Source organism: Aspergillus novofumigatus, assembly GCF_002847465.1.
Source record: "Aspergillus novofumigatus IBT 16806 chromosome Unknown P174scaffold_4, whole genome shotgun sequence".
In the NCBI taxonomy this organism is placed as follows: Eukaryota; Fungi; Ascomycota; class Eurotiomycetes; order Eurotiales; family Aspergillaceae; genus Aspergillus; species Aspergillus novofumigatus.
The window spans coordinates 2719755-2733850 of NW_020194277.1; the positions used below are offsets into that span (position 1 = coordinate 2719755).

General features: G+C 51.3%; 6 protein-coding genes across 6 annotated transcripts; 2 read left to right on the forward strand and 4 right to left on the reverse strand.

Annotated features, from left to right (window-relative positions):
• Window positions 1–518: 518 nt before the first annotated feature.
• On the reverse strand, window positions 519–1101 carry P174DRAFT_441744 (uncharacterized protein). Its single transcript, XM_024827398.1, has 2 exons — window positions 692–1101; window positions 519–624 (listed from the first exon to the last, which is right to left on the reverse strand). The coding sequence occupies exon 1, from the start codon at window positions 946–948 to the stop codon at window positions 709–711; it is 240 nt and encodes a 79-aa protein (XP_024683050.1). The 5' UTR covers window positions 949–1101; the 3' UTR covers window positions 519–624; window positions 692–708.
• Window positions 1102–2444: 1343 nt separating this feature from the next.
• Window positions 2445–4790, forward strand: P174DRAFT_420996 (uncharacterized protein; the record flags this gene model as incomplete). The annotated part of the gene is made up of 3 exons (XM_024824918.1): window positions 2445–2481; window positions 2576–4585; window positions 4660–4790. The coding sequence occupies 3 exons, from the start codon at window positions 2445–2447 to the stop codon at window positions 4788–4790; spliced, it is 2178 nt and encodes a 725-aa protein (XP_024683051.1).
• A 1104-nt stretch (window positions 4791–5894) lies between these two features.
• Window positions 5895–7783, forward strand: P174DRAFT_512606 (putative amino acid permease; the record flags this gene model as incomplete). The annotated part of the gene is made up of 2 exons (XM_024831893.1): window positions 5895–6064; window positions 6122–7783. Exon 2 carries the CDS (start codon window positions 6197–6199, stop codon window positions 7781–7783), a length of 1587 nt encoding a protein of 528 aa, XP_024683052.1. The 5' UTR covers window positions 5895–6064; window positions 6122–6196.
• Window positions 7784–7879: 96 nt separating this feature from the next.
• P174DRAFT_441746 (triacylglycerol lipase family protein) lies at window positions 7880–10422 on the reverse strand (the record flags this gene model as incomplete). The annotated part of the gene is made up of 6 exons (XM_024827399.1): window positions 7880–8117; window positions 8150–8804; window positions 8890–9706; window positions 9769–9899; window positions 9964–10038; window positions 10417–10422. The coding sequence occupies 6 exons, from the start codon at window positions 10420–10422 to the stop codon at window positions 8050–8052; spliced, it is 1752 nt and encodes a 583-aa protein (XP_024683053.1). The 3' UTR covers window positions 7880–8049.
• Window positions 10423–10832: 410 nt separating this feature from the next.
• Window positions 10833–12091, reverse strand: P174DRAFT_512608 (60S ribosomal protein uL6). Its single transcript, XM_024831894.1, has 5 exons — window positions 11989–12091; window positions 11692–11739; window positions 11294–11549; window positions 10957–11134; window positions 10833–10899 (listed from the first exon to the last, which is right to left on the reverse strand). Exons 1-5 carry the CDS (start codon window positions 12032–12034, stop codon window positions 10849–10851), a joined length of 579 nt encoding a protein of 192 aa, XP_024683054.1. The 5' UTR covers window positions 12035–12091; the 3' UTR covers window positions 10833–10848.
• A 312-nt stretch (window positions 12092–12403) lies between these two features.
• Window positions 12404–13881, reverse strand: P174DRAFT_389755 (glutaredoxin). Its single transcript, XM_024823464.1, has 3 exons — window positions 13476–13881; window positions 13052–13412; window positions 12404–12977 (listed from the first exon to the last, which is right to left on the reverse strand). The coding sequence occupies exons 1-3, from the start codon at window positions 13548–13550 to the stop codon at window positions 12676–12678; spliced, it is 738 nt and encodes a 245-aa protein (XP_024683055.1). The 5' UTR covers window positions 13551–13881; the 3' UTR covers window positions 12404–12675.
• Between the last annotated feature and the right edge of the window lie 215 nt (window positions 13882–14096).

Below are 14096 nucleotides of genomic sequence, written 5' to 3' on the forward strand. Positions count from 1 at the left end.
AAAATCAAAAACACAGACATCAAACATCAAAAGGACAACAACATAATCATCATCAACTACATCATCCCATCACCGGTGATGGGATGGTGTTGGTTGGCATGCCGGCATGCACAACGACGGTGATGGTATGAGGATGGGAAAAGACGCTGAGGGTCGATGTCCTAGCTAGACTGGTGTATCTTTAGACCACAGTGAATGGAACCACATAGTCCGCGGTGCTTGCCTCCATCAGTATGAACAGCCTAGAGGGGCTGTAAGTACTTCATATTCTGCCATCAGCCATGAATCGGATACGATGGAGAAAGAAGACAGAAGTGATGAAATTGTAAGATAAATTCCTCATTGATCTGGGAAAAAGATGGGGCAAGCACGCAGGGTCATGAGGCTACATGTGATCAAGCAGGTATTCCATACTAGGTACCGGATCCCATCAAATCCAGGGCATTTGCAGCTGATTATGATCAGTCAGTTGTCATGGCATTGGTCAATGAACCCAATTTTGATGAGCTGAATATGAAGTCCAGTATTCATATTGATCTGTTTCACAGCCACACGAGTTGGTAGTGTGACTCCAGTGCCTACTCCATCATCGATGATGTGTGTCACTGCTCCCAGTTGAGAGCGCTGTACAACAACCTCTTCAGTCAGGCATCAGCAAAATCTTGAGAAGCAACGGATAGAGGTTTCTAACCGTCCTTGTCCAACCACTCAGAAAACGGACAAGACTGCTTCACCATATCTCTCCTCGTCGTCAGCTAGATGCCCAGCAAGCCCACATTTACCGAAGTTAACCATGCGCACCAGCTTTTCACCAGGCAGGTGATAGCTGCGCCAACGCACTTCCCGGGGAACGCTTTTGGATGTGCCAGGATTATACCATCTGTCAGCAGATAGGACGGCCAACGACGTGCAAGGACAGTTATCCTGGATTAGCCCTACTACCAGCATCTTAGACGAATGGTAGGCGCTTGTATAGGTCTCCACCAGTTGCGCTGCGGCGTAGACGGACCTAACCTATTCTGCCACTGCCTGGAGCATCCTGGACACAGGGATACAGACGGAGAAGGCAGTGGCAGTGGAGGGAAGATATCAACAGACGGCACTTGCATATGAAGGCGCCTTAGCATGGGCATCTACATGGTAATAATGACTACTCCGTACTTCAGCTTTCAAATTGCGAATCGGACACACTACGATAAGCTGGGAAATGATGATTGACTGATCGCCCTTCATGTGGATCAATAATAATCATAATAATTACTGAGGTACCTCACTATTCGAATCAAAAATGTGGCTGCCTGTGAGAGTGTGGCTAGGGAAGAGGATGCTTACCTACCCTAGGTACTTATCTAGTGGATACTGACCCAGTAGCCAGTGACCACAAATGATAGGTAAATCTCCGCCGCACGAATCAGTTCACTTTAGGACTGTATGATTGGTCAATTAAGAAAGAAATCCCCGCAGGCAGCTGCTCCAGCCACATTGATAGGTACCAACCGAGGTAGCTTACATTCTTGTTGTCTATCAATGTATGGTAAGGTAGGACTTGTCCAGTATCAATAATGTCATTCTTTGATTCAAGTAGTCTGCATTGTGCTGCATGAGTACGTTTGTATGGTAACATCTACCTAATACTAGGTAACAGGGAGGGTATCCAACTTCCGATGTCTAACCGTGTACCCCTCGACGGCGTACTCCATCGGTATCCACTCGCTATCTAGGTACACGAGCCTCTGAGATTCCCTAGGTACCTCACCGTACATAATGCCAAGCAAATCAAATTCTTAGGAGCTACCACTCTGCGAAAGCTGTGGTTCGTGGTTCGGTTCAGCCTGATGATGATACCTTCATTCTGTCTGCATGGATACAATATTATTATTATTAGTATGGGATGATTATTATTGACTGGCCGACGGTCGCTGGCTTTTCTTCCTTGGTACTCAGCCCTATCGTCATCTCATCATCCATTTCTCCCTTCAAGGCTTCAAGCTGTCTACAAACAATCCGCATTTCTTCTTCCTGGCTTGATCCCTTCTTCGGATACCTTAAGATCATAAGATTACCTACCTTACCTGTCTATCTCTCTATCTCTTCCTCCTCTCCTTAGTAAGGACAAAATACGCTCGTTGATCCGAACCAACTAATCAGCCCTGTTGCCCCTTCGCTTGTACATCGTGAGCCAGAGAATCAATCCCTGGTCTCCTTAATAATACTAATCTCCTCGTCTCTTTCACTTTCTTACAATCATTTGTCTCATTTTTCTCTCTTCCTCTTCGTCTAACTGCATTCTAACTACTTTAATCTGTTGAATTGATACCCTTTTGCTTCTTTCATTTCCTGCCCACCAGCCACACTAAGAGGCTTACCTTACTACCCTTGTATTATTGTTGTATAACCCAAACAACCTAACTCGTATCTAATACCCTCATCACGGTCCTCCCGTCATGGTTCACTACTCCAGCCAGCCAAGTCATGATTATGGTGAGCTACCCATCACCCATTACTGATCAAACTCTCTGTTCTTCTTACAGTAATCGTGTCGCCCATGACTAACTGTATAACTTTCCATTTTAAGACGCCGTTCCAAATGGCCAAGCATACCAAAGCAATGCGCAGGTTGAAGTGGTCTGCGGGCCTTTGATCAACTACAAGAACATGACCGTCACCCCCTCCTCCTCCCTCTGGCATGGAAGCGTCTTGATTGTCACGAAACCCGGCCAAAGACAGCCCCAGTTGCTCCTGCGACAAAGTGGTCCGGTCGGCGGTAGCAATGCTCCGGTCAATGGCGATCTATCGGCCCGTCAGCCCATCGCAATTGATGGTTTGCGCCTTTACGAGGATCCCCAGAAAGCCTTCTGGCGTTTCTCCATCACCGTCCCCCTGGAATCATATGAAGCGCGCTGGGAGTATGACATTCCCGGCTTCCAGTATGCGGATGCCAATCGAACGATTACGCCCTGGAACTTTGTGGTGCCCTCCGTGAACCAGTCCATGCGGCTCATGTTCCACTCCTGCAACGGTTTCTCCGTCGGCACAGATATGGATGCATGGCTGGGTCCCAATCTGTGGAATGATGTCCTTCGCGTTCATGCGCAAAAGCCCTTCCACGTCATGATCGGTGGCGGTGACCAAATCTACAATGACGGAGTCCGGGTGGATGGCCCCTTGAAGGAATGGACGGCGATCGCGAATCCCCATAAAAGACGGACACACAATTTCGATAACTCCCTGCGAGCCAAATGCGACGAGTACTACTATGCAAACTACATGAGATGGTACTCCACCGAGCCGTTCAAGACCGCTAATGCACAGATCCCTCAGATCAATATCTGGGACGACCACGACATCATTGACGGCTTTGGTTCATACACGGACCACTTTATGCGGTGCGCCGTCTTTCGCGGCATTGGAGGCGTGGCGTACAAGTATTACTGCCTGTTTCAACACCACCTTGCGCCTCCAAAGTCTACCTTCACCACGGATGCCCCGCAGACCATGCAAGCGATCAACGGCACAGCAGGTGCAGACCCTCGTCAGACAGAGAACACGTTTGTTCTGGAAAATCAGCCCGAGGACAATAGTTGGATCGTTGGGAAAAGCCATGGTCCTTATGTAGAGGAGAAGAGCAGGAATCTGTATATGCGCCTGGGCAAGCGGATTGCGTTCATCGGCGTTGATGCGCGGACAGAACGGACCAGGCACCAGGTCAATTACCCGGAAACCTATGATCTTATCTTCTCTCGTCTCGAGCGTGAAGTGGCAGCCGCCAATGGGGATATCAAACACCTTGTGGTTCTTCTCGGTGTCCCCATTGCATATCCCCGTCTCGCCTGGCTTGAAAATATCTTGAGCTCTCCCGTCATTGCGCCAATCCGCCTGCTGAACAAGCGGTTCGGTCTCGCCGGCGGCTTGTTCAACAAGTTTGACGGCCAGGTCGACTTGCTGGACGACCTGGATGACCATTACACTGCCCGCCAGCACAAGCGAGAGCGACGGATCTTCATGCAGCGTCTTCAGCACTTTGCCGCTACGCATTCTATTCGCGTAACCATCTTGGGCGGAGACGTGCACCTCGCCGCGATTGGGCGCTTCTACTCGAACCCCAAGCTTGGATTCCCGAGCGAGAGTGATCCTCGATACATGGTCAACGTCATTAGCAGTGCAATAACCAACAAGCCGCCTCCCAAAGCTGTTGCAAACCTCCTAGCTCGCAGGAACAAGATCCACCACATGGATGGGGATACAGACGAGACGCTGATGGCTTTCTTCGACAAACAACCCGGCGGCGTGGAAAAGAGTGCTCCCTGGAACAAGGTGACCATGCCGTCGCGTAATTACGCTTGTATCACCGAAGTTGACACCCCCATCACCAACGGCGATACCGCCAACGGAGACCAATCATTCCCCATCCCTAAGAACGGCCACTCGCCGCTGCACAAGGGCGAAGCTGATGCGGGCTCCACTCATTCAGCTGCAGACGGCGTCACCAGCAATAGTCGCATGCATGGCGGACTCGACGTGGCCGTGCGAGTCGAGATTGACCCGCAAAACACCGACGGGGTCACCGAGGGCTACGGTTTCAGCAGTAAGTTTGCCTACTCTCTCCTTCGTCTTCCTTTCCGTTTGCTTCGAGCATAACGGCTGACATGAATGGCGCAGTCCCTCCCCTGTCATATGTTGCAGCACAGATCCCTTCACGGCCCACTTCTCGCCAAGCGCATTCTTTGCGGGCTCCTTCTCTTCGGCCACCCTCTTCGCGATCTGCTCGCCCTCATACTGCTGTCCACTAGTCTCTCTCTACCAATCAGCGCTGCGGTGCAGCGGATCGAGCCGTCTTTTCTCTTTTCTTGATATTGTTGGTTATAATTCATTGGCTGATGTATATCCCGATTTAAGTTTATTTACCATAATGAACATTTGGTGTGCTCTCTTTCAATCACCAGGGCTTGTGCCTTGGCGTTTGGATAAATTCATTTGATTGAAGAATGCGACTCTCATGAAGGGGATGAGGGTTCATCGCGATCAAATGATCTAGGAGAAGGCTATAGTAGAACAACTGGACCCTTTTCAGTCATTTAGCCCTCCGAGACATAGCTTTAACAACGTGTATGTCGTCATCTGGGGTATTGTCAAGCAAGAAGGGATGTTTACAGTGAAGTTGGGGAGTTGCACTCTGACGGTGATAAGACGACTACTAAGGAAGCGAGACTCCTCTCCTCCCCCAGCACTACTACTATTCATCCATTCATCATCCACTTCCACACACATCCCCGACTTTCTAACAAAAAAAACCTCTGGTCAAGCTTCTGTCACCGATCATGATAACTCGTTCCGTCTCCTTCTCCTCAGCATCAAAGTATTTCCCCGCACAGAATGGCTCTTTCTATGATGCGGGGACGATACTGAAGACCCCTCACGATGTGGCTCTTGACTGACAGAGAAACTTCCGATAGACAGGCGATAGTCATTGAAGAAACTCTAATAAACATCATCAAACGGATTCCCTTACTGCATCGGGCTAAGTCAACGGCTGCATTCAGTATCCGGATACTTGCTGATAGTCTCAAGCCGTCCCCAGGGCTTATCTTACTACTGCTGAATATCTCTTCCTTATCTCTACGACGACCAATTGATCATGTCATAATGCCGAGAGACCATCGGTGGTGCTTTGGTTTTTTCCTCTGTTTCAAGACACAGAGTAGCTTACAGGGGGTTGGAGTTGCAGAGCTGAGAGGTGTGAACAGCTCTACCGGTGTCAAAGCAAGGGGGACAATGAGTGAAAGCTCCATTGATTGTCCAGCATCCCGTATCATGGTTCATCGGACATTATTATCTGAGTTCCACCCCGTCTAATCATAGATCCTGATACGCGAGGTGCTTATTTTGCGACCATCATTACGTCTCACGTTCCCAATGGGTATACCATATCCTTCCCCCGCTTGGAATTTGGAATGAGCGGGAGCTGGGTTTTTAACACCGGATATTGGCTCGAATTGTGATGATTCGATGCGTCTTATCAGTTGTGTTACCACCCTGGAAAGAAGCATCCATGCATGCTCGAATTGTGAGCAACCTTAGCTCTGGATAATAAATAGACGTCCCTTGCTGACTCGATTAACAGCACAGGACCTCGGCCTCTTTTCTTAAGGACCTTTGGATACGTCTGCAGTGCTCATTGTAGAATTCATCCTTCGGCATGGGTGTCGAAGCGGATTACAAACTACCTGATCCCTCCAGCAGCGCGCCTAGCAAGGAAGATGTTGATCCTGAGACCGGCAGCATCCAGGAAGGCGAGGGACTCGACCGCCTAGGGTACAAGCAGGAGCTCCATCGAAACCGCTCCGTTCTCACTTTGCTCTTCCAGACCCTGGCCATTGCTGCCATCCCGTACGGGGAGGGAGGTCCTCTACTCAATGCCATCTACGGCGGGGGTCCTCTCTCGATCTTCGTCGGCTGGATCATGGTCTGTGTTCTCGATGAATGTGTAGCGTTATCCTTGGCCGAGCTCGCATCTCGCTGGCCGACCTCTGCAGGCCCCTACTATTGGTCGTTTCAGATCACAAGGAGCTCCAAGACGGTGATGTCGTTCATCAACGGTTGGATCTGGCTGGTCGGCAACTGGACCATCACGCTCTCCGTCAACTTTGGCTTCGCATCGCTGGTCTCGGCCACAGTCTCGATGTACCATCCGGACTGGGCCGCCACGGACTGGCAGCTCCTGCTAATCTTCTACGCCATCTGCATAGGCTCGTTCTTCATCTGCACGTTTGGCAACCGCTACCTTCCCCAGGTCGACATTGCCTGTGCCACCTTCACCGCACTCACCATCCTCATCAGCCTAATTGCGTTGTCCGTCCAGGCCGACGCGGGCAGACACAGCGCGGCCTACGCTTTGGGCCACTACGATCAGAGTCTCTCTGGATGGGGCGGCTTCACCTTCTTTATCGGACTTCTGCCCGCCGCCTACACGTTCTCTGCCATCGGCATGGTCTCCTCCATGGCAGAGGAGTGTGCCCATCCCGCAGTCCACGTGCCCCGGGCCATCAGCCTTTGCGTCCCAGTCGGAGGTCTGGCGGGCCTCTTCTTCATCCTCCCCATCTGTTTCACTCTACCCCCACTGGAAGACGTCCTTACGGCCCCCGCCGCCCAGGCCCTCCCCTACATCTTCCACCGGGTCATGGGCAGCCCCGGCGGCGGCCTTGCGCTGACCACCCTCGTCCTCGTCATCACGCTCTTCTGCTCTATCAGTATCACCGTAGCCGCCTCGCGCTCCACCTGGGCCTTCGCCCGCGACGATGCCATCCCGCTCGCCAGCCTCTGGGCCCGCGTCAACCCTCGCCTCGGTGTCCCCGTCTGGTCCCTCCTCCTCCTCACCGTCATCCAGATGCTTCTCGGTCTCATCAACCTCGGCAGCTCCAGCGCCTTTACTGCCTTTGTCTCCGTCGGCGTCATCGCCCTCGCCGTCGCCTACGCCATCCCCATCTTCCTCAGCCTCCGGAACGGCCGCACAGAGGTCTCCAAGGCCCTGTGGAACTGTGGGCCCGTCGTTGGCCCCATTGTCAACGTCGTCGCCTTGTGCTGGATCAGCTTCGAGCTGGTCTTGTTCAGCATGCCCACCGTGCTGCCCGTCACGCGGGTCTCGATGAATTATGCGTCCGTCGTGTTTGTGGGGTTCTTGGCCATCGCGGCCGGTTGGTATGCTGTATATGCACGGAAATGTAAGTTTGTTGTCTGCCTCTTTTATCTATGGGACATCTGCTCATGCGCTGTCTGTACCTTGTAGCATACAAAGGACCTCCAGAGTCCGATGGACTTTAAAATACTGATATCGTCCTGGACCTTCTGGTCGAGATTTAGCACTTGCACCTGTCTGTCTGTCTGTCTGTCTTGGTAATTTGTAGTCACTTATGTCGACATAGGATTCCGGATAATGAATTACAATGTGTAGTGTACACGCCAATAGGCCGTCCTTCTATTCGTAGGGTAACACGCAGCCCTGCTGAGTCGATAGACTGACAGTCGCCTTGGATTACGGGCTACCCCTTCCTATCATGAATTCAGCACATCCGGCTGATAGTCCGCACTCCCCAGCAAACTGCTCAGATCCCGTCCGTTGTCTATACTATACCCCTTCGTCTCCTGGGCACACCCTCGTTGGGACCACGCCGGTGCAATGCTACGCTCTCGCTTGGCCGCCGTCGCCGCACGCGCTGATACCCCTTGTCGAGCTCGATCTCGATCACACAGCGAACCTTGAGCGCGCCGATGGCCGGCCATACGCCCCTTTCGCCCTTCAAGATCCAATATGCCAGGTTGTCCTTGCTTGGGTTCTGCAGAAGTTTCGTAAAGTCACTCAAAGATAGATCGGGGACAAGCGTGAGATTCGATCCAGGGATCGTCTCTTCGATGAGGAGTCGGCCGATGATTTGAGGCAGGAGACCGAGGTAGTCCAGCTGGCGAAGTCGGTGGCGGAGCTCCACGACGACTAGGCGCATCAGCGGCCGTGTGATGTTCCACTGGCCTGTCTGATGGCGGTCGAGCAGGTTCAGATCCGAGCCGAGAAATGGAATGAGATACGGCCGCGCTTGCGACACGATGAAGTGGTTGACGTTGAATAACTCGGCGATGCGGGAAAGTGGTGACTCCCCGTCACTATAATGTACGTGGCGCCATGACTGGAAGGTGGCGTCCTGAGCGTGTGGCCAGGGGACTATTGACCCTGTTTCATCTTTGCAGTATATCATCACAGGCTGGTATAAGGAACCCGTGGATGCATTCGAGGCAACTGCCGCCGACCAGATCAACTGTAGTGCGTCAGTGAGGTTCACAAAACAAGGTGGCTACTCTAAAACTGAAAGCTTCAAAGTTGAGCTTGAAGTCTACACTTACAACATTCGGCGCGGTCAGGTAATTCAGCAGGTTCGGGGTGCCATTCTTGCCTGATGTCGCTATCGTAATGTTCAAGATCCGTTTGGACCGTGCATATGCTTCCTCGAAGGTCAGATCGCCCAGGTTCGCCCGCACACATTCTTCCAGAACCCCAGCGTCGAGAAAGTAGCCTTTTTCAATGTAGCGCTTCACCCGACGGAACAGCGTCCCAAGCCAACTGTCTTCGCTACTGTAAGGCAATTTCTGTGCCTGCTCGCCGGAAAGCTTCTCGCTTCGTCGGCGATCAAAAGCCGTCAAATCGATCCCATCACTATCAAGGAATGACAACAGTTCGTCCTCTGAATGGATCCCAACCAGGGCCGCAATCAGCGCTCCTGTTCCCGTCCCCGTGATTATTCTAGGCAAAAGACCCTGCAGATGCAGAGCCTTGACCACACCAAGATGGCATAGCCCAAATATGGAGCCGCCTTGCAGGAGCAATGTTGTTCTACCGAAAGCTTGGCGAGTATCATGCAGGAGCTCCAGCTTGGCCTGCGAGGTGAACCCACTCTCGTGGACCGGAGCGGTCTGCAGAGTCGTTATGTGCTGAATCGAAAGTGCGACTTGTGTGATATAGTCATCAATGAGGAGTTTCGTGCCAGCGTACGCATGTAAGAAGAGTTTCGGGGAGGTGATGTTGCCCAGGTTGCGCACAAGTCCGGAGCGAAGAAGATTGGCCAGTGTCAGGATATTCTCCTCCTCACGAGCAGTCATCAAAGCTTCCACTCGCCCCAGAATCAATCGGTAGTCGTAATGTCGACTTGTCGGGTTCTGGCGCCTGCACTACAGTTAGCTACTGCCGTTATCAGTCCAAGCAGGCGAGATCGAAAATCAACTTACCATAAATCCGCGCTCCGGAGCTCGTCCAGCTCAAAGGCAGCCTCTTCCCATTCCTCAAATGTCTGCGCTGTGGCCAGACGATGCCGCAGCCTAGTTTTAGGTGATTTTGAAAACCACCATGCCAGTAACCTCTGCAGGGCGACCTTGATTAGCACGGCCATTGGAACATCTTTGCGCGGAGGTAAACGAGCATACATGTTTCCAGAACAGCGCGACATCGAGCACCATGCTAAAGATCGCAGAGAAAAGACCAGACACAGCTACCCAGGACTTCATCCTTTTTATAGTAGACTACGAACGGTGTGCGGTGGTGAGCGTGATGGCGAACGGCGCATGTGGGTGTTGTTGCTTTCACATGCTAAGAGTTGATGGGGTATGACATATGACGCGGACGAGGTATTTTCTCTTCTCTTCTCAGCTCTGCTTCTAGCGGCAGTCAAATTGGGATAACAATCATTCTGATAGAATAAAAGAAGCCCCAATATTGAGATTCTGTAGAAGATGGATAGAGGAGAAGAGGTAGTAGTTGTTGTTGGAGGTTATCAGGGATGGAAGATGAAAGAGACATGGGATCTGTCGGAGCATTGCTGCCACTGCAACTCTCCGCCCCAAGTGAAAGTATCCGCTCCCACGTTAGTTCCAGTGTGCGTTCATGGTTTATAGGTGTCTATTTCAGGAGATTCATATGTCTGGCTACACTTGGCGGTTTTTCTGGGCTCTCGCCTCAAGTCGCCCTGCAGCGAATGCGGGTCTTTGCGACTGCTGGCCCGGCTACGATACGTCGGATGTAGGCAGAAACGAGTCGGGGACAAAAGTCTCGAGATATAGATTCAACAGTGTAAAACCAGGGTTGATTGGAAGTAAAGGAAACTTGGATTGTTCGTAGAAGCCGGATATTTCCTACATACTATGTCCCCAAGATGAGAAAAGCCATATCCGTGGACACGTAAAGGGGCATTCGAATTCCGTTTTAGTTTTGCATTGATTTTCGCTTTGCTTTTTCCCTAATGCAAGTAGTGCGAAATGAAGTTCTCCAGACATCCTCAACTCCCCAGCACGGCGGACGGACCCATAAATCGTCTATTCCTCAACAATGTTGCCCCTCTCCGAAACGTACAGACCGTCAAGGAACTAGATATGGAATCAGCATCAGGACATTCGCCAAACGTAACAGGCCGGCATTCATACCTTCCGGATATCCTTGTTACGGACTCTGCAGATCTGCTGGATGTCGGCGGCGCTCTGGGAGACGGCCTCCAGGGAGTTACCGGTGAGCTGGAGCTCATCCTTGACGTTGCTGGAGATAGCGACCTCGACACCGGGCTGGGCGGTGACACGACGAACGATCTTCTCGCCCAAGAAGTTTCTAACAAGCGCAAAATAAAGCCCGTCAGCACAGCTCCTCAACCAGAAAGCGAATGCGACAGTATCCCGCGTGGCCAAAGGCCCGTCCTCTCAAGATGTTGAAAGGATGGCTAGTTCTCTTGCCCCAGCTTCCTTCAATTGGGGGTTATGCGCAGCGTACCTGATCTCAACCTCATACTGGCCAGTCTCGGAGTTCTTCTCAATGTTGACGTTGATGGGAAAGTGAGCGTAGACGTAGCGCATCTTGTACTTGAAGCCCCGGGTGACACCGATGATCAGGTTGTTGATAAGGGTGCGAACGGTACGGAGGGTAGCGATGCCCTTGCGGACACCGTGGTGCATCTCGATGGAGATGACATTCTTCTCGGGGCGGCCGAAGGTGACGGCAATGTGGGAGAGGTCCTTGACGAGCTTGCCTGATTCGCGTGAAAGAGTTCCATGTCAGTTGTCGTTGATCCCCAGCGAATGACGGGCCACTCGTCTCGACTGAAATTTCTCTCTCTGCTCGAGAAGAGAATTCCCGACCGTGACAAGCATTGGGTATTGTATTCAGCGTACCTCGGGGTCCCTCAACGGTCACAATTCGCGAGCGAATGTGAACCTTCACTAAACGACGGAAATCCGGGTTAGTTCCTATTCATCTCAAGACATTGATCCCAAACAGCGGTCATTCTCGCATCTCCTCCTCTTCGACAGAGACGTAGCAGCGGTCTTCCTTGCAAACAGTTCCTGTAGACAGACTGGCGCGACAACTTCCCAGCGCACCCAAAAAAGCAACGCTACTTGTCTTCCATTCTGCCCCGGCGTCTTTTCTTCCAATGACCTCAAACAACAAGGGACGAATCGCTTTCTCACCATTCTCGGGAATTGGCAGCCGTTCCTCGGAGTAAATGTACCGCATCTTGACTGCGTGGGCTGTGGAATGTCCGAGGGGAGAATTGTCGATGTCGTTCGTGCGGTCGGTCGTCGAAAGGATCGAAATTCAACGGAGGCGGCCTGGTCTTGGTGGAGCGAAAATCGAGGGCGGGCGGGTTGTGCGTCGCTTAACAACCATTCCGGCTTAGCGCGTTTTCTAGGGCTCTGCTGGCAGCGGACATCCTACTGTATCTACCTCTCTATCTAGCTTAGGCTAAGGTGACCTTTTGATTATTGTTATTACGAGAATGTTAGATATCTACTGTCATCATTGATAATAGATGTTCGGTCTATTTGGATTTTATTCGAAGTTCTGGTGCTACCTCTCTTTCTTACGTCGTCGCTGAATGTCGCTGAACTGGCGCCTGAGGCATCAACAGGACATTCTTATAAGAGCCACTCGAACATCATAGGACATTAAGAAAGGTCAAAGTCGTTCACTTCCTAAATTTGGATGCAATGACTTACTTCCCTGTCTATCGCGAAGAGATCATGCATTAAATACCTAGAGAAGTCGTGAGAAGAGAAGAAACCAGCAACCCAGGTTGCCCAAACACCTGACCAAACTCCATACTGTACTGCATCCTGTATGATGTCGTGACGTTGCCATCACTCAGCCTGCTTCTTTTAGTCCTTACGATTGACCTCTTGTATCCATTTCCCACCCAAATTCTTCAGCATCGAGGCAAGCTCGTCCTTCTCATCAAGTGCAGTCACGTCGTCACCACCGCCTATACTCTTTCCATTGACGAGTACATTGGGTACAGTACGTCGGCCGGTGTTCTTTGCCAAGAGCGATTGCAGTTGCTGTCCCATTGCATGCTGATCGAGTTCGACCACGTGCGGCGGGGGTACTATATTATATTTCTCGAGGAGGATAGACTTTGCCCGCTTGCTATAAGGACAGTAGGATTTGGAGAAAATAACGACTGCGCAGGAGAGCATGATGTGTTAGTGACCCTCTCGTAGATAACAGATACGGGTCTTAGGGGACATAACGTACTGGGCGATCTCTTAAGAATAACATTGAGCTCATTCTTAACTTCAGGGTCATCCTCAGAAGGTGCCTGGGCAGGCTCTTGCTTAGGCGAGTCCTGATTCCTGTTCTTTGGTACCGTCATCTTCGTACGTCCTGCAATTGGGATCTCTTCCATCTCCTCACTGGCGCCTTCGGGGATGGCCGCCTTGACTCCGTCCGCTTCCTGCACTACAGGTTTGGCATTCTCCTCGACGGGCTTTGGAGGGGCGGGTTTCTGCGGCTGCACATTCGGTTTCGATGCAGCCTCTTTTGCGTCTCTATGGGCGTCTATTGCCGCGACGGTAGATCGATAGAATCTCTGGTTTTGTATTGTTCCGGCGTCGCCCTGGCATTCGCAGACTATATTAGTTACTGTATGCCTAGTTCTCGCAGGCTAGGGTGGTGGTACCGAATAGTAGAAGATGGTGACCATCAGCACCACCGCGGCTATAAGCAGAAGCCGGATCCGCCGCTGAGAGAACATGTTGTTCGATGTTCTGCTTAACCTCTTCGGTCAGAATCGCACCTCTCCGGCGCTGACAATCTGATTATTGTATCTTTTTTTGACCGCGACTGTAGTTCTCTTGCGTCTAGCATGAGATTCGCATGTAGAGTGTGATCACGCTCGTTCCAGCTCCGTACCAGGGGTAGCTTCTGCACATTGACCGCGCCAATCAATCCCCGCACACAAGGGACAGAGCACAGGGAGAACAAACGGCCTGAATAAGTTCTTGGCTATCCCAATCCTTAGGTCCGCCTGGAGCCGACGCAAATTGACCAATTTCTAATATATGGTCAATTTGACATGAGAAAGGCGGCGAAATCGTCCATTGGAACTAGCAGAGGTACATTGTACCTTAGCTCGCGCTTCAAATTACGTCATGGTAAGTACTCGTCACATGATTGAGTACCTCTCCGAGGGCTGGATTATACTAATTCAACGCAACAGCTTAGCTTCTATTTATCACCTTTGAATGTTTCTGAGAGGGTTTCAATGCCGTTGTTTGCTGTTTTATTCATTAGAACTACA

What these genes read in the sequence shown, in the direction of transcription:
- P174DRAFT_512608 (XM_024831894.1), bottom strand. Translation starts at nt 12,034, where the DNA reads ATGCGGTACATTTACTCCGAGGAACGGCTGCCAATTCCCGAGAATG. An exon ending in GCTGCCAATTCCCGAGAATG is followed by an intron (nt 11,740 to 11,988) that starts GTGAGAAAGCGA and finishes TCCGTCGTTTAG; the next exon opens with TGAAGGTTCACATTCGCTCG. An exon ending in GTAACAAGGATATCCGGAAG is followed by an intron (nt 10,900 to 10,956) that starts GTATGAATGCCG and finishes TTCCATATCTAG; the next exon opens with TTCCTTGACGGTCTGTACGT.
- P174DRAFT_389755 (XM_024823464.1), bottom strand. Translation starts at nt 13,550, where the DNA reads ATGTTCTCTCAGCGGCGGATCCGGCTTCTGCTTATAGCCGCGGTGGTG. An exon ending in TCACCATCTTCTACTATTCG is followed by an intron (nt 13,413 to 13,475) that starts GTACCACCACCC and finishes TGCGAATGCCAG; the next exon opens with GGCGACGCCGGAACAATACA. An exon ending in TATTCTTAAGAGATCGCCCA is followed by an intron (nt 12,978 to 13,051) that starts GTACGTTATGTC and finishes TCTCCTGCGCAG; the next exon opens with TCGTTATTTTCTCCAAATCC.
- P174DRAFT_441744 (XM_024827398.1), bottom strand. Translation starts at nt 948, where the DNA reads ATGCTGGTAGTAGGGCTAATCCAGGATAACTGTCCTTGCACGTCGTTG.